Below are 21,839 nucleotides of genomic sequence, written 5' to 3' on the forward strand. Positions count from 1 at the left end.
AAGAGAAATGTTGTTACTGAACAGATCTAACGCTCCTTTCCTTTGGAGTGAGCTTTCTGCTCATATCAAACAGTGATAAATATTTCAGACAGAGTGCACATGAAAACAAGTTAAATCGGAAATAATCACACACATTTCAAATAGCATAAAATATGTTTCTTTTTAGTTATTAAAAATGAATTTCCTTTTTCATCACAGCCAAAGTTAAGAAATGGATGAATTTCTTATTAATAAAAACATTGTCAAAATGCCTAAGACGCTAAGTAAACATAATGATTTCTCATAACCGTGATATGGCACAAACCCAAAGACATGGAATCTCAACATGGCAAAGCCAAAAGATAAACATCTTCAAAACAAACAAGACAATTTACTGTTAATTTCTGCAGGCTTTGAGGCTAAGCATATGGTATGCTTATAAAGTGCTATCATGTATAATAAAGATTAACAGTATATAATAACTGTTGTATAATATGATCTGATGAGATGATTTTGGAAATGCTGTCAGAAGATGACGGAACCATTTTCATTTGAGTCTTTATCTGCCAAAAATAAGCCACAGTATTTATATGAATTTATATGAATAAATACTCTATCAACAGTGTATTGATCTCCAATCTTTCAGCGATCCAAATGACAAAAGAATTAATCCACATTCCACAAGTGTACAAATCCGATTACTGAGAAACAACAGTTCAGTTCCCACCAAGAGCGTTAAGTGGATCATCAAATATGTTGCCTGAATCTGCTGCTGCACTGGTTTCCTGGGATGGCGGCGTCTTCTTTGATTTATGGGGAGCCTTTGCCACTGGTTTTACTGTGCTTGGTGAGAAGATGTCATCTTTAAAAAAACAGAAAGATGGACACAATGTTTGGTCGGTTTTAAAAAGAGAAGCTAGACCACAGTACAGTAGCAAAAGCAAGCATCAAAAGCACATAAATGCCTGCACACATTTTATTGTTACTTACCCATGTCATCATCAAATATCGACTTGGCCTCTCCCTTTGTCTTGGACTTCTGTTTTGGTTTTAAAGTGTCCGACAGGTCAGCAAAAATGTCTACGTCGTCATCAAACAAGCTGGCATCAATGCTCTTCTCTTTGTGCTTCTTGTGAACTTTAGGCACAGTGGCTACTTCATCCTGACAACACAGATATTCAGCCAATAAGAACAAGCGAGAAAATTTCATCATGGCACACACAAACACTTGACCACATTACCACCAGTGTAAAATCAAGATACCTGGAAGATGTCCTGCTTTGAAAAACTACTGCTGTTCTTGATTTCTTTACTACTTGTGGATGAGGGAGTGGAACTGTTGCTCACTCCAAAGATGTCCTCATCATCATCATCATCCTCCAAAAAAGACGAGGCCTTGGCTTTCTTAGTGGTTGACCTTGGTTTGACCTTTTGGAAAAGGTCACCGGTGTTGTCATGATCAAAAATGGAAGGGAGTGTGCTTTTGTCTTTGTCCTTCTTCGGTGCTGCCCCACTACTGGCCTGAGGTTGCGTAGTCTTGGTATTTTGTCTGGTAGAGGGTGTGTTAGTGACTGAAGGAGCTTCAAACAGACTGTCTGAGCCAAAAAGGTCATCCTCATCAGAAGAGGGCGGCCCCTTGGCACTGAGGCTGTCCTTACTAGAGTCTTTCTTTCCAGCGTTTATAGATACTGGCAAAGTTAGTACAGAGGGTCTGGGGGAGATTTCAGAGAGTGGAGGTTGGGGGGGTGAGGAGGTGGGCAAGGCTGTGGGAACAGCTGAGTTAGGTCGTGGCAGACTGGCAGGCGTCTGGCTGGATTTTTCGGGGACGGGTGAGACCAAACCAGAGAGACTGGGGTTTGGCCCAGGAACATTTTCACCAAGGGTTGCATCGACTTCCTCCACAGATCTCTGGGCAGCTTGCTGCCTTGCAGCTCTCGACTGGGGTCTCCGAAGTGCAGAACCTTTGGGACGACCCTGCATGACAGAAGATTTGCTCTCAAAAGGACAGATCAGAAAACCCCCCAAAAGTAAAAGAATTCAAGCTTGATATCAACAGGCATCATGCTCTCGGAATCACAAACCCACCTTGTGTGCACTCTGCAGTGTTGTAGCCTGGACTGGGGTGTCGAAGCCCACTGCTCCCTCACTGTCTGCCTGGGCTCCTACAGGAGTTGTGGCAGGACTGGGGCTCAGGCTGGAGCTAGACACCCCAGAGGAGGAACTAGGACCTATGCCAGGAAGTACACCCACAGCCCCTCGCATGCTGGGAGCAGCACCAGGGAGCAACGCTGCTGTGTTGATCATCAGATTGGCCTGAGTGTAAAATGAACAAATGTATCAGTAAAAATATTTATCAAGGTGAAAAAGACACGATGGATCCTGAGTAGTGAACAAAGAGCTTTACACAGACTTCCTAATTAAATGTCATTGCCTCACAACTACCCTTTTCAACTTCTCTCTATGTTTATACAGTGTGATTCCACGCAGCAGACTTTCAGAGGAAAATGAAAAACCAGAACTGTAGATGGAAATGAGGCAAGAGAAAGATGAACGGATACCATCTAATGAAAATGAAAGAGAGTGAGCAAAATGTTCAAGTTAAGCAAGATCAAAACAAAGAACTATCTTCATTTTGACAGTCATGCCGCTCTGTTATAGCCAAGTTTTAAAGTTGGAATATGGAAAAGCCCAGACAGAAGAAGAAACCTTCAAAGACAAATTATGTATGTCGGAATTGGAAAGTCTTTTATCAGCAGGAATCAGAGTGAAATGCCAAGAATGAAGACTTCTGATTTCATAAAAGATAAAAAAAATAAAATAAAAATTACTTGAAGTTTCCCAATCTTTGATGAGGACTCTTTAGGTTTTACAGGGCTCGGAGCAGGTTTCTGTGTAGTCAGATTACAGCAGGATCAGAACTATATTTCTTGAGTTCACTGACATTACAATCTTTGAATAGGCAGTGAATTAAAATGATTAATAAAAAATACAAAAGCAGAAATACATGGGGGGAAAAATGAGGAAAACATGACCACAAAGTCATGTGTTCATAGCTTCAAAAATAATGTATTTCATAATATTACTGAAGATAATATATTCTTCGAGTAGACTCACCTGAATCTCTGACACAGGCTCTGGACTTGCTAGTGGTGCTTTTTCAGTAGGTTTACTGGGCTTCTCTGCTACTTTCTGCAAATGTAAATTAAAAGAGGAAACTCAAGAGGGCTGAAATTTCTCATGCTGGACTTCAGAAATCTTTTTACACAGCTGAGCTGGGAAGAGGGAATCTGCCTCAATCTAAATCACCAACATAATCAAATTGCTACCGGAGGAGAAGCTTTTGGCTTGGTGGAGCTGAAGAGGTCATCCTCATCGTCGTCTGCAAACAGACTTTGTGCTGCTGGCTTCACTGAGCTGGGCTTGGAGCTCTAAAAAGTAAACACAGTCATGATTTCTTAACAACTAGAAAGAAGAAGTAGATATATAAACATATGAGACTATGTAATATACTGACTGCAGCTTTCCCTGAGGTGGCAAAGAGGTCAACATCTGGGTCGTTGTCCTTCTGCTGCGTCTGACTGAACAGCAGCTCCTCGTCCTGGAACACACCAGTGCTCTTTGCCTGTGGTCGCTGCTCCGTCGGCTGCAAGAGGGAAAAAGAGACAGATGCAACTTAATCAATTCTTCACACCACACTCGGGTTTGCTGGAATGCATACAAACCTTTAGTGTGTTTCTGCTAGTGGGTTTACTCGGTGTGAAAATGGGATCATTCCAATCTGATTCATCTTCCTCCTCATTTTCAAACAGACTAACAGCTTTTGTTTTAACTTTCTCTTCCTTCTTCTCCTCCTTAACATTTGGTGGTGGGCTGTCCTTGGAGAGGAAGCTGTCATCATTGTCATCTTCATTCAACGGGCTCTTTGCCTTGTTTTCCAGAACGTTAATGCCTCCAAAGAGACTGACGGCTCCAGCAGGCTTCTTTCTACTTTCACTATTCTCCGGCAACGCTGATGGTGGAAAAGGCTCAGGGGTCTTTGCAGCTGGCTTCTCCTGGAGGGCAGGCTTGTCCTCTGCTGCTGTCTTAGAAACTGTAACCTCCTCTGATTTCTGTGAGAGGGAGGACGACTGAGGGGTCTGAGGAATACAAGTGATAAAGGAATTTAATCTCACAGAGGGAGATAATGCAAATTAATGGTTTAAAAACATTAGCAATCACCCAGTCACTGTTGCATGACAAACTCATAGAGCCGGCGTGATTTTTTAAATTTGGTGTTTTCTGTTAAACTGCGAGCTTCAAAAGTGTGATTGTTTTTCATGACAAATTAGAATAAAATGAGGCAGTTCACTCACTTGAGCAGCTGGGGCTGGAGTGTTTGTGTTGATGGCTGGTTTGATGCCAAAGAGGGATCCTTTAACTTCATCATCATCACCCTCATCTTCAAATAACAGTGCGACTCTCTGAGGCTTCTTTTGACTATGTGAAAAGTGACAGAGCAGGAAGATAGATAAGAAAACTTGGAAATACAGTTTAAAAATGGTTATTTATTTAACTTAGCACAGTGTCAGAATTAATGCAATTATAACAGTGAGGATGCAGGTTATGTTTTTATACAGAATGTAAAAAGACATAAATACTCCAATACCTTGACTCTTTTGATGGAGCAAACAGATCCTCTTCATCGTCGCCGTTGTCAAACAGGCTGCTCTTCTGAGGTGTTCTGGCACTGGGGAGACTGGAGGGGGCGCTGGCACTGGGCTTCATGCCTCCTGACTTGGTCTCTGGTGTTGTTGCACTACTCTTGGAGCCTATCCACTGGTCCTGTCATTGAAGAAACAAATCTATCATATTGTCCCAAAACTTAGATATTGGCAAGCTGTGGACATTTTTTTTTTTTTAATTTTCCTTATTGTCATACCTCATCGTCACTGAAGAGGGAGCTGGACACAGTCTTACTTGGCTGTGGTGTGGAGGGTTTTCCTTGATTAGGTTTTGGTTTAGATTTAGATGCAGATGCAAACAGATCCTGCAAGAAAAAAAAACAAAACAGTTATTACATGTGCACTGAAAACAACAACAACCCTAACCTATTTCAGTTTTGCTTGTGTGTATAAAATATTTGTAAGTTTTCTACCTCTTCTTCCTCATCATCAAATAATGAGATTGGCGGTTTGCTGGCTTTGCTCTGGCTCGTGAGTTCAGGTTTAGACTGACTCTTAGGAATGCTTGGGTATACCTGTAGAAGGTAAACACATATATTGTGTAATTAAAATTCACATTATCATTGTTGTTACAGTTTTTTCTCAGTAGACTTTGAAAGCCTTACCTGTGTGTCTTCATCATCAGAGAAGAGGCCTCTACTCTGGGGGATTGGAGCCTGCTTGATAGCAGCTTTACCAACATCTGTAGCAGGCCCATTCTGATGGAAATAAAATGAAGATGAATGAAAATGAGAAACAAAAGTAAGTTTGATATAAACAGTTTCTAAATTCTAACCTGAAGTTTTAGTATTAGGTTGAGCAAAGATCAGTGAACTGTGTCAACAAGAGTAAAGGCCAGCAGTCAACTCTAAAACAAATCAAATATGGCTTTTTGCACTCGAATATGAGCAAACATCAATATACTGACTGCAACTAGGTCTTTTCATCTTTGAGTTTGTGAGTCATTGTCGGGGCAAGCTCAACCTCACAACAAATTTACCAGGTGGTGTATAGAAGGACATTGCAATTTAAGTTGAGATTGCCTGCACACACTGCGAATTACAGAAGACCAAGGGAGTTTTGTTGAGTTAAAAACGTGTCACTTGGCATGTAAAAACACACCAAATTTGATTTTGGCAGAAAGATATAGTCAGACAATGTTCTATTCAGACCTCCTCAGATTTCTCAGACTCCTCGCTGGTAGACGGCTGACGTTTTTTCAGGCCCTCACTGAGCAAGCTTTTAGTCCCAGGCCCAAACATGGAGATGGCACCAGCTGGCATCTAAATATGACAATGAATTATGGGTATTATAGCTAAGTCTCACAAAGACACAATGTGGCTATACCACACTAAATATAGAAGTAATGCAACTGTAAATACTGTGAGCCATCAGAGAGCAAATGATAAGAATATATGTACAAAGCTGTTACCTTCTTTTCAGGTGGTTTCGTCTCTTCCACAACCTCCTTCTTGCTCTGAGCCGAAGCTGGCGTACTGTACTTATCACTGAAAATATCGCCATCTTCATCGTCTTCATCAAAGAGGTCGATAGCTCTCTTGGGTTTGGGTTTCTCCTTCTCAGCTGCAAAAGAGCAGAAAATAGCAAAAATGCAGTTGTTTGATTGTGAGGATCTCACCTGCATGGACGATAGCACTGAACAGTCCGTTCTCACAGTCTTACCAGTGTCGGATTTTGTCAGACTTTTACTACTGAAGAAGTCATCATCCTCTTCCTCATCATCAAACAGCCCACCTCCTCCTCCACCAACAGCAGCGGCTCCTGTGGGGGCTGGTTTAGACGCAACACTGGTCTTGGGAACTGGAGCTCCATTCTCCTTGCTCTCCATTGAATCAGAGTCATTCCCTGAACTGAACAGGCTGTTATCTGTTGGGAGAAAGCGATTGGATGTGTTTGAGGATGATAAAGCAGATGAAAAAGTGATGTCATTATTGTACAAGTGACTACCTGGGAATATTGAAACAGCACCCGCTGGAATCTTCTTTCCTGATTCTTTAATGAAAAGGAAAAAATATGAGACAACATGCTAGTCAACTTGTTCTTCAGTATATACCTCTACACACATATATATTGCTGTCTTACCTGTAGCTTGAGCTGTGCTTTTTGTACTTTCATTCATTGCTTTTTTCTCTTCAGACACAGATGGTTTTGGTGCCTCAGAGAAAAGATCACCCTGAACGGAATTGAGTAAACACAGCACAAATTAAAAACCTGGCTGCAGTCCAGAGTCTCTGTAGAGTGGAATTAGAGTCAATCACAGAGAGCACTTAAAGTCATGTAGTTTAATGTACCTCATCATCATCGTCAAACAGGCCTCTCCCTCCACTGAAGAGGCCACTTTTCCCCCCAAATGGAGAAAAGTCGTCATCATCCATCTTTGGTGGCTTAAACATGTCATCACTGTCGTCTTCAGCTGCTGTTACAACACACACAAAGTATTGAGCTGCGTGCTGGGGAAAATTGGAATACTGCGGAGATAACTACAGCAAGGTTAAACAAATGTTTGAATTGCATTGATGATGAATGAAAGTCCTACCCTGTGACTTTGAAGGCTTTGGCTCTTTTCTGCTTTTATTTTTCTTCTTAGATGTCAGTGCTTCCAAGATATGACATGGTAAAAAGAAAATATCCATAAGCATGCACATGCAATGATGCCACACATCCCTGACATGCTTTCAATGTCAATCTTGAATGTAAACATTGGGACTTTTACAGAAATGAAATATGTGTGACAAACAAAAAATAAATATTAAGTGAGATAATATTAAATAAAACAAGTTATTTTGATGATAGGGACTTACATGCACGATCTACCTCCGGTTTGTTAACTGGATCACCTTTGATTCGGGCTGCCAGCTCATCAGCAAAGGATGACTGGCCTGTATTCTGAATGTGACATAAAAACAAACAAAGGCAAAAGTCATGTTTTGTGATTGAAATTAGAAAAAAAGCCAAGAGAATGAATGATATATCTGCAAAGTTGGAGCAGGCCTACCTTTGTGTCATCATCGTCATCCTTGTCTGATTCTCCGAATATGTCAGAATCCTCGTCCTCCTCCTCCTCGTCATCATCATCCTCATAACTCAACATGGATGACTTCTAGGGAATGTGGAAGGAGAATTAAAAACCATTAGTTTTTTCAGTTTAAATGTTTTCTCTAGGCAAAACAAGTGCTACAAAAATAAACATCTAGTGTACCTTCTTAATATTACTGTGAAATTCATCGTCCTGGTTGAAGTCTTCATCGGAATGCTGTTAAATTAATAAGTAAAAGAAATACAAAGATGTTTTAGATTTTGCTCTTTAACATGCAGGATTAAAAACCATCAAATACAGTGAAAATGGGTCTTACATCTTCTTCTTTGCCATCCTCACTCTCAATCACACTGTCTCTGTCACTGTCAACTGACATCTCTGTAAAAGGAATGATAAATAATCAGAGAAATAAACACTACATTATGTGAGGTCTGATGGGCCATGCACAGTGAAGACAGTATACTACCATCACTTGAGAGGTCACCAAGTCCAACATCATCTTGTTCCATGAAGGCCTGGGAACCAATCAGATATGGGAGTGGTCTATCCACATAAAGATCCTAAAAGACAAGGAAAAACAGAAGCCTATTAATATACAGATTCATTCCCACATGTATTTTTGCAGTATTCATTCTCTGATCCAAGCTCAAGAGCATACCTTAGGCTCTAGGATAGCCTCCACTCTGTCCGTAACGTCCTCATCCTCCGAGTCAGAGTTTCCTGCTTTGATGTCCAAATGCTCAAAGGCTGACTCCAGGACTCTCAGACCATAATTCACAGCTTCCTGCATCTTCGGGATCAACTCGGCCTCTTTTTGCTCTCGAGTCTTCTCCTTGAGAAAAAACAAGAACGCCAGTCACATAGGAATACATGCAAATGTTGTGGGAAAGCCATAGAATAATAGCACTGAAATGCATCATTGGTCAGTGTCAACTTTACACACCAGTAAATGTTACGAGTAGGAAGAATGAATGTGTTATACCTGTTCAGACTGCTTCTCCAAAGCATCCACTTTTGTTATAGTTTCTACTACCTCCTCATCATATACTCTCTGCAACAGCACATGAACAAGAAAGATGTGTTTGTTACCAAAGGTGTAACAACAGTTTATTAAAAGATGCTATTTGATTTCTGAGTGAATTGTCAGAGTAATAGTGTAACAAATAAAACCAAAGTCAATTAAATATTTAAATGATATACATTACATTTTCTATAAACTGTGTATTAGAGAGCATGAGGAAGTCATTAAAGACAGAATGCAAGCAGCTGTCTGTGGCCTTGGTGTCACGGATAAGACTGTCCAACTGCTTTTCAATGTCATGTGTCTTTGACAGCATTCTCTGGGAGAAGTCTTGGAGGAACAGGAAGAGCTGTGAAGACAAAAAATAAAAATAAAAACGTTGTGGAGACAGCAGTGGTTGCAGAGTTACTTCCATTGCACCAAAGCAGAATACATTTCACAATCCCTTTAAACTACTATAATTTCTAAAGATTTTTTTTAATCAATTTCCTTGATCTATGGCTGGTCTGAATCATCTTTCTTAGCCTGTATCATAGATGGGGAAGACATTTCTGACTTACCCCTGAGTCAGCTGCCAAAGACCAACTGGCACTGCTCTGCCGGATTTCTTCAAGAGACCAGGGTCTCTCCCAAATCTGAGCATCATTCTCCAAGTCTTCACTCCGGCTTGGGCCATTTGCCATCCCATCCGGCAGCCTACTCATCTGCCATCAGATCACTTGTTGTTAGTAATGGCATTAATAATTCAGAAGTGCTTTCAAGTACTTGGCATGAATACATCATCATGAAAAATACATTCTTATATCACAACATGGCCCATGTTGTGTAATTGTACCAGTTTCTACTTGAGGTAAACAGTTGACAAACTGTATGGATGTAAAAGCCTGTTAGGAAACACTTAAGCAACTTTATATGGACACACCAAGGTCTCCTCTGAAATTTTGTACCATTCTTGCCAAAGTCCAAACCATAAACTGTAGTGATAGTATAAACCAGTCGCACACAGTAGTATGTAAGCGGACTGGTGCATTCCTGCACAGAACTGTGGGCAAAGTTAAGGCCAAATAAACGATACATGCGGATGGCTTTGAAAAGGGTTTTAAACTGTAAAGTAAACCACGCAGATCACTCTCCAATCATCACCATTCAGCGTCAACAGCCCGACTGATGACAATAAATTCAAATTTTATCCTCCGATTTCCTGCTCACAGGGAACTGTGTGTGTGGATAGAAACTTATGGCGGTGATGTTGTCACAGCAGTATGTTCCGTACTGGTCAATGGTCTGTGTCATATATTTATGTTTATGGTGTTTTGGTGAATGTGTCATGAGGCTCCTTGTGTTGTTACGGAATGTGAGAACGATTATCCTGGAAAGGTCGAATAAACTAAACTAAAGTATAAGTTTACAGTCTTAGAGCCACAGAAACACCTCATAGGAAATGCATTTAACTTGTAGCGTTATTTCCCCTGTAACAAATGTAGTTTTGATGCTACTCTTGCAATACAACAAGCTAGCTTTGGCTTTAAGTAAAAAACGTTACATATTTATTGAAAACACCTTGTTGTGTCTTCGCAAACATGCCAAAACGTTATTTCCCTTTTCTAGCTTTCACGTTCAAATAGGCTTGCTTTTGCAAGAGAAAGCCGAGACTGTTTGGCTAGCAGCTAGCTCAACTTAGCTAGCCAATACTAACGTTAGCTTCAGCAGCTCCAAGTAACACAGAGCGATATTTTCACCCAAAATTTAAGCGCTCCCATGCTTACCTTGAATACCTCAGGTCAAATGCTGGGCACGGCGGTCAAGTGTGGTCAGAAACGACGTAAAAAAATTAGATCGATTATGCTAAATTTGGCCTTTCCCTCATTGGTCTTCTGACAGGTCAGCCATGTTCTGTCTGCAGACAGTCACCTGACTACTGTTGCCTGGCAACCCGGCGAAAGTGGGGCGGAGTGGAACAAACAACCAAGAAAAAGAGGAGGAACAGACCTGAAACCAACTCGTTAACAAAAGTTGAGTTTACATGGCCTCTTCTTTTCACACATATTCCTGTAACGAAGATACATGGTATTTAATGTTCCCTTTAAACGTAGTGTTCTTCAAATGCATAACGTATTGGAAATTAAATAAACTTAACATGCACACCCTTCTACACATGGATGTTTTTTTTATATATATATATTTCTGCACACCAGTAACACAACAACAGAGAAACGTTTGTTTTGTTCTGTTGTCGTCGTTTTAGCACTTGAGTGGCTCTTTTGCCATTTGTTTTTATTTAGTTACTTATTCCTTGGATTAGTAAGCACTGTTCAAAGATAACTAAGTAACAGTTTCATGTTTTACTGTAGCTGGAATAAGTTACATTTAATGTGAGAAAAAGTAACTGGAACCTCATTTCACTTGGTTCACTTATCCAAAGTGTGTACAATTTCACCTACTGTCCAAACTAATTCTGTGACATTATTTGGACCTAATTATAACTTCATGGATTTGCCAAGTATGGAGTTGAAGGCTGCTGTATGTACATTCTGTGTGAGATGTTTTATTAAGGGCAACAAAGAATTCAGTTAACATGTAAATAAAGTTTATTATCTCTATTTTTCAACAGCTGTAAAAAAAGAAAAATAATTTTCAACCATTAAAAAAAATAAACAACGTGCACACACTTAACACAAAAGTAAGAGTTAAACAATAAATCAGCAAACAAAAGAAATAACTCTGGGAATAATTAACAAAGGAAGTACTTAACTGAGCATTGCATAGAAGTATCTTTGAAACTCCACACAATATATTTATTTAATGTAACTACAGGTTCTTCAGAACATAACCCAGACGCTGCCAACACTTAGGAGCAGTTGATCGAACTTAATGGCTCTGCTGCCTCTTCCATTTCATTTTTCTCATCCATTGGACTGTCTCCTTCTGATTCTCCTCTTCTTTCTTCTCCCTGCTCTCCTTTCTCCTCTTCCTTCTCCTCTTCCTTCCCCTCTCCCTTCCCCTCTCCTGTCTCCTCTCCCGTCTCCTCTTCCTTCTCCTCTCCTGTCTTCTCATCCTTCTCCTCTCCCATCTTCTCCTCCTTCTCCTCTCCTGTCTCCTCTCCCATATTCTCCTCCTTCTCCTCTCCTGTCTCCTCTCCCATCTTCTCCTCCTTCTCCTCTCCCGTCTTCTCCTCCTTCTCCTCTTCCATCTCCTCTCCCATCTTCTCCTCCTTCTCCTCTCCTGTCTCCTCTTCCTTCTCCTCTCCTGTCTTCTCCTCTCCTGTCTCCTCTTCCTTCTCCTCCACCTTATCAGAAGCAGTCACTTCAGCCTTGTTCTCAGCTTCATTGGTTTCCTCCTCTTGTTGATCCTCCTCCGTCACAGGATTTTCTGTCATCACAGTATCCTCTTCATCATCACTGCTTATGACAGGCTCCTCCTCTTGGCTACTGAGCAATGTATCCACAGGTAGAGGTTGCCAATAATCGTATAGCTTGCCCTAAGGGATAAGAATATAGCAAATGAGAATCATAAACTAGCTGATTTTTATTGGAAGGCTTTAGAAAAGTTGACTACTATTGCTGTCCATCAGAAAACAAACAAAATATGTATATCAAGATTTCATGGGTGTGTGACTACTGTACATTGAGTGGTCTGGTCCTCTGAAGCAGCATCTGCCACTTGGTGTAAATCCTGGCCACTAGGTCCTTAACCTGGAGTAAGAGGAGGAACAGAGTACAGGGTACTTTAAATGATTGAAACCAAGTCTGCAATGTTTTATTATGCCATCACTACTGACACAGCTACGAAGGAGTTTAACTTAATGTCGTCAGGAAAATGTTTCTATATTGCATCTAGATCTACATAAAAATACATACCGTACATGCAAAAATCAATAACTGAAGTTTCTTTTGAAATGACACTTACCTTGCTCCGGTACAGACATTTCTCGCTCTCTCTGATGTCACACTTGACGTGTGTTTCCAGCTCAGAGCAGAGGTGCAGTAGCTGTTTCTGGTAGTCAGAATAACAACAGGTAACTCAACAAAAGAATATCAACATCCAAACATTTTAAATCCTCACTGACCCAAAAGAGACCAGAAAGAATTTAGGACAAAGCAAACCTTCTGATGGGCTGGGAAGAACTGGAAATTGGAAGCTTCATTTGCCAAGGTCAGAAGGCTGTAGCAGAGGTAGTAGGACTGAAACACATAAATAAACAGAAGGAAATTTAAAAAGGAATTATGGAAATGTACACTTAAGAAAAGTCGATATGAAAAATAAGGCATGAAAATTCTAAAATTCATTTTTATTGAAGCTTACGCCATCAACTCCATGCTCACCTGTTGGTCAAGGGTGGCCATGTCCTCTTCTTTATCTTTCTGATTCCTGAGCATGCTTCGGAGAAGGGTGGAGGGTTGCATACAGGGGAGATATGGCCTCAGCATAGAGAGCTAAGTGAAGAACCACACAAGCATTATATTTAATGATTATTGACATAATTCAAAATTGTTTTAAAAATTTTTTTAAAAATAAGCTACCGTTTCATGTTGCAAGAACTGGCATCTAAAGAAACTGCTCAGGACACACCAAAGCACTTTACCTGAAACTCTGTTCCTGCAGGTCTGTAGGTGCAATTTCCATCCAACAGCTTGGAAATCATGGACAGGCTCAAGTGTCGACGCAGCTGCCTGTACAAATAAACAATAAAATCAATACTTTTTAATGGTGTACTACTACACAAACAAAAAAAATCGAATATTGAAAAATATCTAAAAACAAGCTTAGATAAAAGGAGAAAGATAAAGACTTACTTTCCACGTGTGTTGTCAGGCAGCTGTTGAACGACCAGGCACATGTTGTGATGGTCATCTGTCATATCAGTAAGGGCCAGACAGATTCTGGGCAGCTAAAAGGAAAATATTAAATAAATTCACAAGAGGACTATAATTAAAAAGAATTACAAGGTCAAATAAAACAACATATGGTAATATAAACTGTGATTCTCACTTTCTGGCTGAAATGTCTGTACATCAAAGATTCAAGCGCAACACATGCTCTCACCATAGTGTCCCAGTCCCTGATGTTGTTGATTATTTTGTACTGTAGAGGGTAGAGCTCCACGCTGGACTGGAGGATGAGTCGTGAGTCCAGGGTCACCCTTCCCACCACAGTTAACAGCAACAGCAGCTCATCGTCACTGTACGCCCGCGGACACAGGCCCATGCAGTAAGACAGATACTGCAAATGAGGAAAAAAAAAAAACAGGAAGTGAAAGATCTAAAAGGTGAACACACAAGAGGCAGCTGTTCTTAACAGTAGTCTACTGTGTCTCACCTTCAAGATGTTGTTGCAGTTGTGCTCAGGGAAAGTGCTCTGTTCTTTGTTACTCAAGGGGATGTTGCTATCGATGTAGATGTCCTCCCTAAACAAGATATACACACAGATATAATTTTGAAATGTCTGTTTTAATTTCATGCAGCTTGTTTCTTTAAGTAGGAGGAACAAATCAAAGGGAAACTTACAGCAAGTCTCCTTCTGTGAATGGAGGCTGCAGATTCTCAAAAGGGAAGAGTGTAACAAACGCAACTCCCATATTCATCAGGACCAGTGTCAAATCAGCCAAACTGGGAACCCACACTTTAAACTGCTGGCTTCCATTTTTCACTGAGGAAGGATAGACACAAAAAAAACACACATTTTTTGGTCTGCCTAAACAGCGAGCAACGACATACCAAAAAGCTTGACTATGGGTAGAGGACTGACCTATCTGAAAGGCAGCAGTGCAGGCGATGTCACACAGGGCCTGCAGTATCTTTTCAGATAACATCCTCTCACTGTGGACGGACATCATCTGGCAAGATCAACAAAGAATAACTGCTCATGCTCACACACTGGACAAAAATCACAACTAAGACGCTACAGGCATGTGTGGGGCCTACCTTGAACAGGAAACGTGTAACCTGAGATGGGCAGGGCGAGCGACAGTTGTAAGCTTCCTGGAACAATCCAATATTTACATGTAACCTCAGCTGAGCAGGACTGGACCTGGTGGAAGGGAAGGGTAGTGTAAGTGGTGAGGGGAAATTGGAGGGATTAATTATTCAGCAAAACTAACCGACTAAATCTTTGCTCATGGCCAACAGATTTAAATATGTTAAACGTAGTATAAAGTGCTATAAAATATGAAGTGATGGAAGATATAATTTGAGGCTACAAAAATAGTTTGTGATGAGGGCGGCTGGTTAGGACACAACAACGATGTTGGATCTAAAGGCCAGAGGTTATCAAAATGATTGATAGACAGGGGCTCACCAAAGAAGTGTTTTCTGTGCTGTTCCCTGTGGGTTGACCATGCATTTTCTGAGCTGCAGTGTATCCTGGTTGAAGATCTGGCCAAATTTCTCCAGGTTGAACACAACTTCTCCTGGAGGCACCTCCCTGATGGCATTGGACATCAGAGAGTACCGCTGCAGGAATTCCCTGGGAAACAGAAGAGACAGATCAGCTCTCTGAGATACAGTATATCGCTCGGTGACAGAAATATGTCATATAATGCTCTATCTTTTATTTCATTGTGTTGCTGGTTGCACTCTTTGCAGCCACAGTTTTGGACAATGATTTCCATTCTTCCTTGTGTCCCTGACGCAGATGGCAAATTTGCATGGAGGCAACACAAATAAACATAGAAAAGAGTAAATGTGGTATAGAACTCATAATCCTGAGCAGGAGGAGGAATCCAACCACCCAAGGAAAAAACAATCTCATACTTTAATTAGTAACTGGTACATTTTTAATTTTTTCTCAAATTCAAAACCTTTAAAGATAACAAGGACTTGTATGAATCTTGCCAAGAGTTATGGGAGGGGAGTCATAAAAATACAAGTTACGTTAAGTTTGCAAGAGGCTTTTGCACACAGCACATCACATCACTAAGAATTGTAAAGTTGAAAGGAGATAATAGGCTAATTTGAGATGAGCCTTCCTGTATATTCTTTGATGGCTTTGCAGCTTTTTGTCACCGCCCCCTGCTGCTGCCGCCTGGTCTCGTCCACCTTCCAGGCGATCATCTCAAACGAGCCTAATGGCTACTGTTACAACTTGCATGTGGAAGACGTGGCCCAATTTAAAAGATGTTAGTAAGGAAAATGTATTAGACATTTTGGTCATATCATATATCCCTACAATTTAAACATAAAAATGCAGACTGGAGTTAATTAGTGTGCAAGGACTGTGATCAACAGACAAGGCATCATGTGCTTCCTCATGACTTACTGTTGTTCAGTGGAGATGTCTTCCTCCTGGTTCTCCTCAGCCTCCTCATATTCAGCTATCCTCAACAGGTCCTCCTGGCATTCAGTTAGCAGCTTTGTCTCAATCTCTTTAGCCCTGATGGATGAAAATAATGTGGAGTCCATTTATACCGAGAGGCTAAAATAAAAAACATAATTAATGGTAGTGAAACTTTCTGAAAAACATACTTTTTATTGGTGTTTATTTCCTTCAGCATCTGATCGAGGTTGTTCTTGTAGTTGCCTGGCCTTGTGGTGGATTGTAAAGGCTGCTGTGAGGAACAGGAAACAAAATATAAAATCCACACAGAGACAGTTGAGTTAAATGGTCTTTTAGCTCAGCTCAGGTTGATGATCATCATATATTAAGACCTTTATTAACAACAAAGACGAGCCTTTTGGAGCTCACTGTTTTTACCTGGCTGCTGCGATGTCCGGGTGTACTCGGCTCCGAGAAGGCTCCCTTCTCCGGTGTGTCTGGGGGCATTGTAACACGCTCCATCATCTCTTGCAAGGAAAGCAGCTGCTCTTCCTCACTGCTATGGGAGCTTTGCGTTACATCAAAATCTAAAGCAAAGCTCAGGCCTAGGTCCAATTCCACATCGATGGGATCTTCCTCTTCACTCGCCTGCTTTCTACTCACTTCACTTATCTGTCTCCTTAGTGACGGAGACTGAGGACAATGGGATGAAGAAGTAGATGTTTGTTGGGAGGCAGCAGTGTCAGCCGTTGAAATCTCTTTGTTCAGTAGGCAAGGCACGTGTTTATCGCCAGATTTAACACTCTCTTCCTTGAGCTGCCTACCAGAAGAAATGGTGGGACTGTTTTTGAGTGGACTGTCTTTAGAGCAACGGAGCATTATATCGTCAAGGTTTACCCGATGTAAAGCTACAGTCGGCTGGGTGACTTGTGGGATACTTGCTGGGTAAGAGACTTTGGTGTCCACTGTATTAGATGAACCAGTGACTTTGAAGTTCTGAGTTTTCTGACATGCGGATCTGGCAACTGGAGTACAGGGCACAGCGGACACAGCGCTCGATGGACTTTTCTCTGAGGGGAACAGTTTAATAATTTCCCCATCTGTCTTTGACTTAGCAGTCTTTTGGCCAGGACTAACTACATAAGTCAGAGGATCAGGGGTGAAGAGCTGATCTACATCATCAGGAATTACTGAAGGTCTTCTCAGACGGGAGGTTTTACGCCGCTCTGCTGTTCGATAGCGCAGAGGATCTGAAGATGGTTTGGAGGCGGATTTGGGTGCACTACTGTCCGTCTTATTGCTCTCCTCACACCGATTAGCTTTGCTTGGGGCCTTGGCTGGTAAGACTAAGGTACTATGGTAAGAATGAGCAGAGTGGTGGCTGCCCTGCTGAACATGAGGTAAGTTACATGTGTCCCTCTGGGGAACACTGCTTGATAAAGTGCTTGGTTTAATCCTATTGTCATTTTCCTTGCTTATTTTCCTCAAACCGTCTTCATGAGACTTTGCAGGTGATGCGATCTTCACAATGTCATTATGACAGGACTTAATATATGCCTGCTTTGCTCCAGCTGATGGTGGGTGCCTTACACAGAGCTTAGGTGACAGCAACGCCCAGGATGGCTGGGCAGGTTTAAGTGTGGATGGCAGCTCCGAGCCTGTTGACTGGCCACATGCAGGCTCCAAGCACAGATGGCTATCTGTGGTTTCTGGCGGCAGCTCCAATGAAGGCTGCCTCGATGACGTCACCAGTGAAGTGCTGCCCGAGCTGCAGACAGTGGGTTTTGGTGTTTGTGCTTTGCCAGAGTTTGGACCCTGAAGACACAGTTTCTTGGCGTTGTCGTCAGAGCCTTCAAACTCCCTGGACCTCTTCTGTGATGAGCAATTCATGTCCCCTGCTGAGGACAGTGAAAAGCATAAATATTTTCCCTTTCTCACCATTTAAGTAATTAAAAAAAAATATTTGTGTCGCAGTGTTGTTTTTGTAAACTGATACTCTTTGTCCTTTATACCGTTGGTCAGACAAAACAAAATGATGGAAGCAATTGAAGAGACATATTTGAATGTATTATTCTAATTACTACAGAGGAGACGATACATGTAAATGTTTAGTTGATCACAGTACTTTGACCGTCTTACCTGGTATAGGCTTTCCATTTGAAGGTGTCTGTTTAAGTTGCTGGTCCTAAAAAAGAAAGCAAAGTAACTCCTTAAGAAGCAGATTTCCTTTAGTGAAATTTTAAAAGCAAGGCAAATTGCTTTGCATCCCATATTCCTTGATCCTACCCCTGGATCAGTTGCTGAATTTGAAAATAACTAGCTGTTACTGTTCAGTGTTCAGCAGTAGGAATAGAAGTGACAATATCAGCTTTTGTTCTCATTGATGTCTGCTGCTGCTGCTCCTGAAATACTGAACATTTCCCCCTCAATGGGATGTCTTAACCAACACATGAAACACCTCAAGACCAATGGCTTTTTATGTCATTCATGACTGACCAACCTACCAGCTCTAGTCTAGCTGGCCATAAGCCACAAATAGACAACAAAAAAGGAAAAAAGAGACAAAAATCTTTAACCAAGACTTGACGTACTCGACGCACTTGACACTTAACATGTAACAAACTCTACCTGGTAAGGTGCTACTGGGCTGTGCGTGTTCGGAAAACTGGAAACACTACTCCTCTCAGAGGACACAGTACTTGGCAACAGCTGGTGGCCCTGTACAGGGCACTGGCTGTTACCAGGAGTCAACCGCTCAAAAGCTAAGAAGGAAGGTTGGTAAACGTTTTGCAGTGCACTGGTGATGAATGACGGGGTCACGGGGGGCCTGTGCAGCTGTACAGTAGGCATGGGAGTCCTCACATTGCTGGATTGAGCCTACCAGAGTACAAGCCACAACAATTCAGCATCACATGACTGCTGTGGTACAGGTTACAAAGAAGATACCTTTAACAAAAAAAATGATTTCACTAACTGACATTAAAAAAAGAGATACAATACCTTGTGCAATCCTTGACTTCTTGCGGTTAGATTTTCATTTCCTGAATAAGACAAAATGACCATGGGCTCAGTTTCTTGATGTCCCTTGATGTGTGAGGACCGGGAGTGGTTGTTTAAATCCTTCATGAAATGTGGGGGAGCATGGTGATTGATACCAGGAGGCAAGGGCTGTGGTCTTTTTGCTGTGGTATCAGAGTGAGACTGGCTTCCTGGGACAAGTTGTGATGAGCAGAAAGAGCCTGAGTGTTGAGCAGAGTGCGGAGGTGGACCCAGTCTGTCCCTTGGCATATGATGGGGCCGAAGTGTTGGGGTCCCAAAATTGGTTGAGCTGCCTTGATTAAACTCTGTTGAACAGATCGAGCCCAAGGCATGAGGAGGTTGCCGTGTTGGACCAAACCTGTCCCTGTGGCACTGCTCAGGGCTTAGAAGTGGCAACGCTCTCCTGGGTTGGGGTAAAGAAAGCCGGTTGGGGACCTGAGAGGGCTTCATTGGAGTCTCCTGGTTGAAAGATGTAAAATGCGATGACAAGTGCTCTTGGAGTGCGAGGTCCTTCACTAAAACATGAGGAAGAGGAAACATGCCAATGAGTATTCACGTGTGGATATGTTGTTAATTCAGGAACATGTTCATTTGGACAACACTTTATTTATTTATTCATTTATTTTATTCAATGGAAGTACCAAGGGGGGTTATTGCAAGAATGTATCAACCTGAGAGATGTTTTAAATGCTACGCAGCTGTGTTTGGTTGTTTTGCTGTTTCAGGTTAGGGTTAAGGGTCTAACTGCTTTACAATAATTGTCATATTCAGCTATATGCAAACCCATACCCTGATGGTTCAATCAACAGGGGGCAATATCTTGTCCAAGGATTTATGATAGATGTAAATAAATGTCCCTAATTAAAATATTTCCTTTGGATTTTGTTGTAGAAAAATCACAAGTCCAGGTTCCAAAGTTTACTGTGGTGTTGTGAGTTTAATAGTAATCCGGACAACGGTGAGCCTACTGACACAGAGCAGGTCTGCGACAATAGACTGACCCAGAATGAAGGGCACGGAAGATATACAGTTGAAGGAAGCGGGGGGGTCACATAGGGTTACATGGGCATTTGCATCTAAAGGTTCTGATGGTCAGACAGGATTGAATCAACATGAGACATACAACTGAATTATCAAGGAGTAGAGGAAAAGATGATTGTATCAGAGAAACAAAGACCTAGACGAAAAGGTGTGTTGAGTGAGCGAGTCAGAGACACTCATAAGGTTTTGATCTCTCCACTACACCAAATGAATATTTTCTTCCACAATTTCAATCTCATTTTACATCCTTTCAAACTCAGTTAAAATAGTGTCCAAAGGCACTGCTCAGAGTAGTGTATTTGAGACACAAACTGACACCCAGCAAATCCCAATATAAATCCTGACAACAGATGATGAACTAATCTTACATATACAGTGATGGGTGTATTAAACTAAACACATCCACTGGCCATAAACACAGGCAGAATAATAATAACAATGTTTATGTGGAATGTCTTAACAAGGATCTGCAATAATTCTACATATATTTGCATACACAGCATGGATGTTGCATAAAAAACTCATGAAATCCAATTCAATCTAATACCTAACATGGCAACAGTCATGAAGGTTTATTTCATGGAAGGTGCATCCAATAAAGTCAACTTGCTACAAGTAACATCAGACAGTGTTTCTCCCTCCTTTGCGAGCTACAGAGTGAGTTAAAGGTGACAACATGTGATACATTGTAATTTCCAGAGCCATAAACGCTTGACAACAGGAGCACCCACCTTTACTCCTCGGGGAGAAATATTCTCCATGTGTCCTGCAAGAAGCCAAAGAGGGGGACACCTGTCACTCAGACAATCAAATCAATACAACAAATCAAATTACGAACTATTAGAACTTAAATCGTTTATATACACGTTGATAACCGAAGCGTCACACCCCGGCAGCCAACAAGAAGCAGACACCTACCTGTCACTGTCTGCACGCCACCACTCACAGCATACTATGTTAATGACCACATGAGTCTGGCAGCAGCAAGTGTAATGAAGCTTTAGGAGCTCAACTTTAACACTGTAGTTAACTTCACTTCACAACAAGCAACAGTCTCGTTGACAAACTGCCACAGCAACATTAGCCAAGTGTTAGCAGCGTTTAATGTAGCAAACCCACGTTTGGTGCGTGTTTACATTTTTTGTTATTAATGGCAACGTTGTTATAACTCTTTAACTTCATCGTGGCAGACTCGCTTCCAAATAAACAATGACAGGTTTTGGGCTCATCCTGAGGAGAAATCACACCAGCCGTTATTCACAGTGCCTTCCCTTGCCTGAAGATAACAAATGTGACATTAGCAAGTCGTTGTCGTTTGTTTCAGGAAGTAGCTAGCCGGCTAACGCGCTTGCAACTTAGCAATGGAGAGCAAACAAACTGGGCAGGTTTTCTTACCGAGTTTCGTCTTGATTTTCTGTTGATTTTCTCATGTCGATGATTGAGCAATCTGTCCATAACCCCAGACAGCGACAACAACTAGTGGTGTAAGAGCTCCAATATTGGACTCTTCTCGAGAATAATAACACCTTCTCCCGCCTGCAGTCGCACTGACCAATGCTTCCCGCAGTGCATTGTGGGAGTTGGAGTCCAGAAATATGTACGTCACTGTGAATTGATATTGCGTATTTCACCGATTATGCCATCAATTACAGCGAAATTTGATGAGTGTATTCTACGAAAAGCATGTATAGACAGGACGTACAATTCTTAGAGATAATAATAACGATAAATCACAATTAATTTAAAAATA

The 21,839-nt window shown here is 41.4% G+C and overlaps 2 protein-coding genes across 8 annotated transcripts; both read right to left on the bottom strand.

The window, feature by feature from the left end:
* Window positions 1–152: 152 nt before the first annotated feature.
* washc2c (WASH complex subunit 2C) lies at window positions 153–10,688 on the bottom strand. Of its 4 annotated transcripts, none has more exons than XM_083987642.1 (31): window positions 10,525–10,688; window positions 9,319–9,462; window positions 8,943–9,107; window positions 8,720–8,788; window positions 8,396–8,569; window positions 8,204–8,297; window positions 8,054–8,115; window positions 7,900–7,953; window positions 7,696–7,797; window positions 7,502–7,586; window positions 7,237–7,296; window positions 6,992–7,116; window positions 6,783–6,873; window positions 6,648–6,692; window positions 6,363–6,566; window positions 6,112–6,263; window positions 5,852–5,962; window positions 5,306–5,398; window positions 5,114–5,215; window positions 4,898–5,005; window positions 4,625–4,800; window positions 4,332–4,455; window positions 3,702–4,115; window positions 3,494–3,622; window positions 3,306–3,407; window positions 3,094–3,168; window positions 2,808–2,867; window positions 2,065–2,292; window positions 1,243–1,953; window positions 970–1,141; window positions 153–841 (listed from the first exon to the last, which is right to left on the bottom strand). In XM_083987642.1, exons 2-31 carry the CDS (start codon window positions 9,460–9,462, stop codon window positions 696–698), a joined length of 4,377 nt encoding a protein of 1,458 aa, XP_083843768.1. In that variant the 5' UTR covers window positions 10,525–10,688; the 3' UTR covers window positions 153–695. The 4 variants fall into 4 exon arrangements, with proteins under 4 accessions (XP_083843768.1, XP_083843767.1, XP_083843766.1 ...); XM_083987641.1 differs by having other exon boundaries at window positions 6,992–7,113; window positions 7,696–7,800; XM_083987640.1 differs by having other exon boundaries at window positions 7,696–7,800.
* Window positions 10,689–11,346: 658 nt separating this feature from the next.
* On the bottom strand, window positions 11,347–21,641 carry slf2 (SMC5-SMC6 complex localization factor 2). Of its 4 annotated transcripts, none has more exons than XM_083987478.1 (22): window positions 21,485–21,641; window positions 20,821–20,855; window positions 19,010–19,563; window positions 18,638–18,886; window positions 18,149–18,194; window positions 16,448–17,907; window positions 16,219–16,298; window positions 16,013–16,126; window positions 15,053–15,220; window positions 14,680–14,785; window positions 14,504–14,591; window positions 14,263–14,404; window positions 14,075–14,162; window positions 13,802–13,978; window positions 13,552–13,646; window positions 13,341–13,428; window positions 13,081–13,191; window positions 12,862–12,939; window positions 12,665–12,751; window positions 12,382–12,450; window positions 12,045–12,236; window positions 11,347–11,873 (listed from the first exon to the last, which is right to left on the bottom strand). In XM_083987478.1, exons 1-22 carry the CDS (start codon window positions 21,517–21,519, stop codon window positions 11,607–11,609), a joined length of 4,329 nt encoding a protein of 1,442 aa, XP_083843604.1. In that variant the 5' UTR covers window positions 21,520–21,641; the 3' UTR covers window positions 11,347–11,606. The 4 variants fall into 4 exon arrangements, with proteins under 4 accessions (XP_083843604.1, XP_083843603.1, XP_083843606.1 ...); XM_083987477.1 differs by having other exon boundaries at window positions 16,219–16,301; XM_083987480.1 differs by lacking the exon at window positions 18,638–18,886 and having other exon boundaries at window positions 16,219–16,301.
* Between the last annotated feature and the right edge of the window lie 198 nt (window positions 21,642–21,839).

This window comes from Trachurus trachurus, assembly GCF_905171665.1.
Source record: "Trachurus trachurus genome assembly, chromosome: 15".
NCBI classification, from domain to species: domain Eukaryota; kingdom Metazoa; phylum Chordata; class Actinopteri; order Carangiformes; family Carangidae; genus Trachurus; species Trachurus trachurus.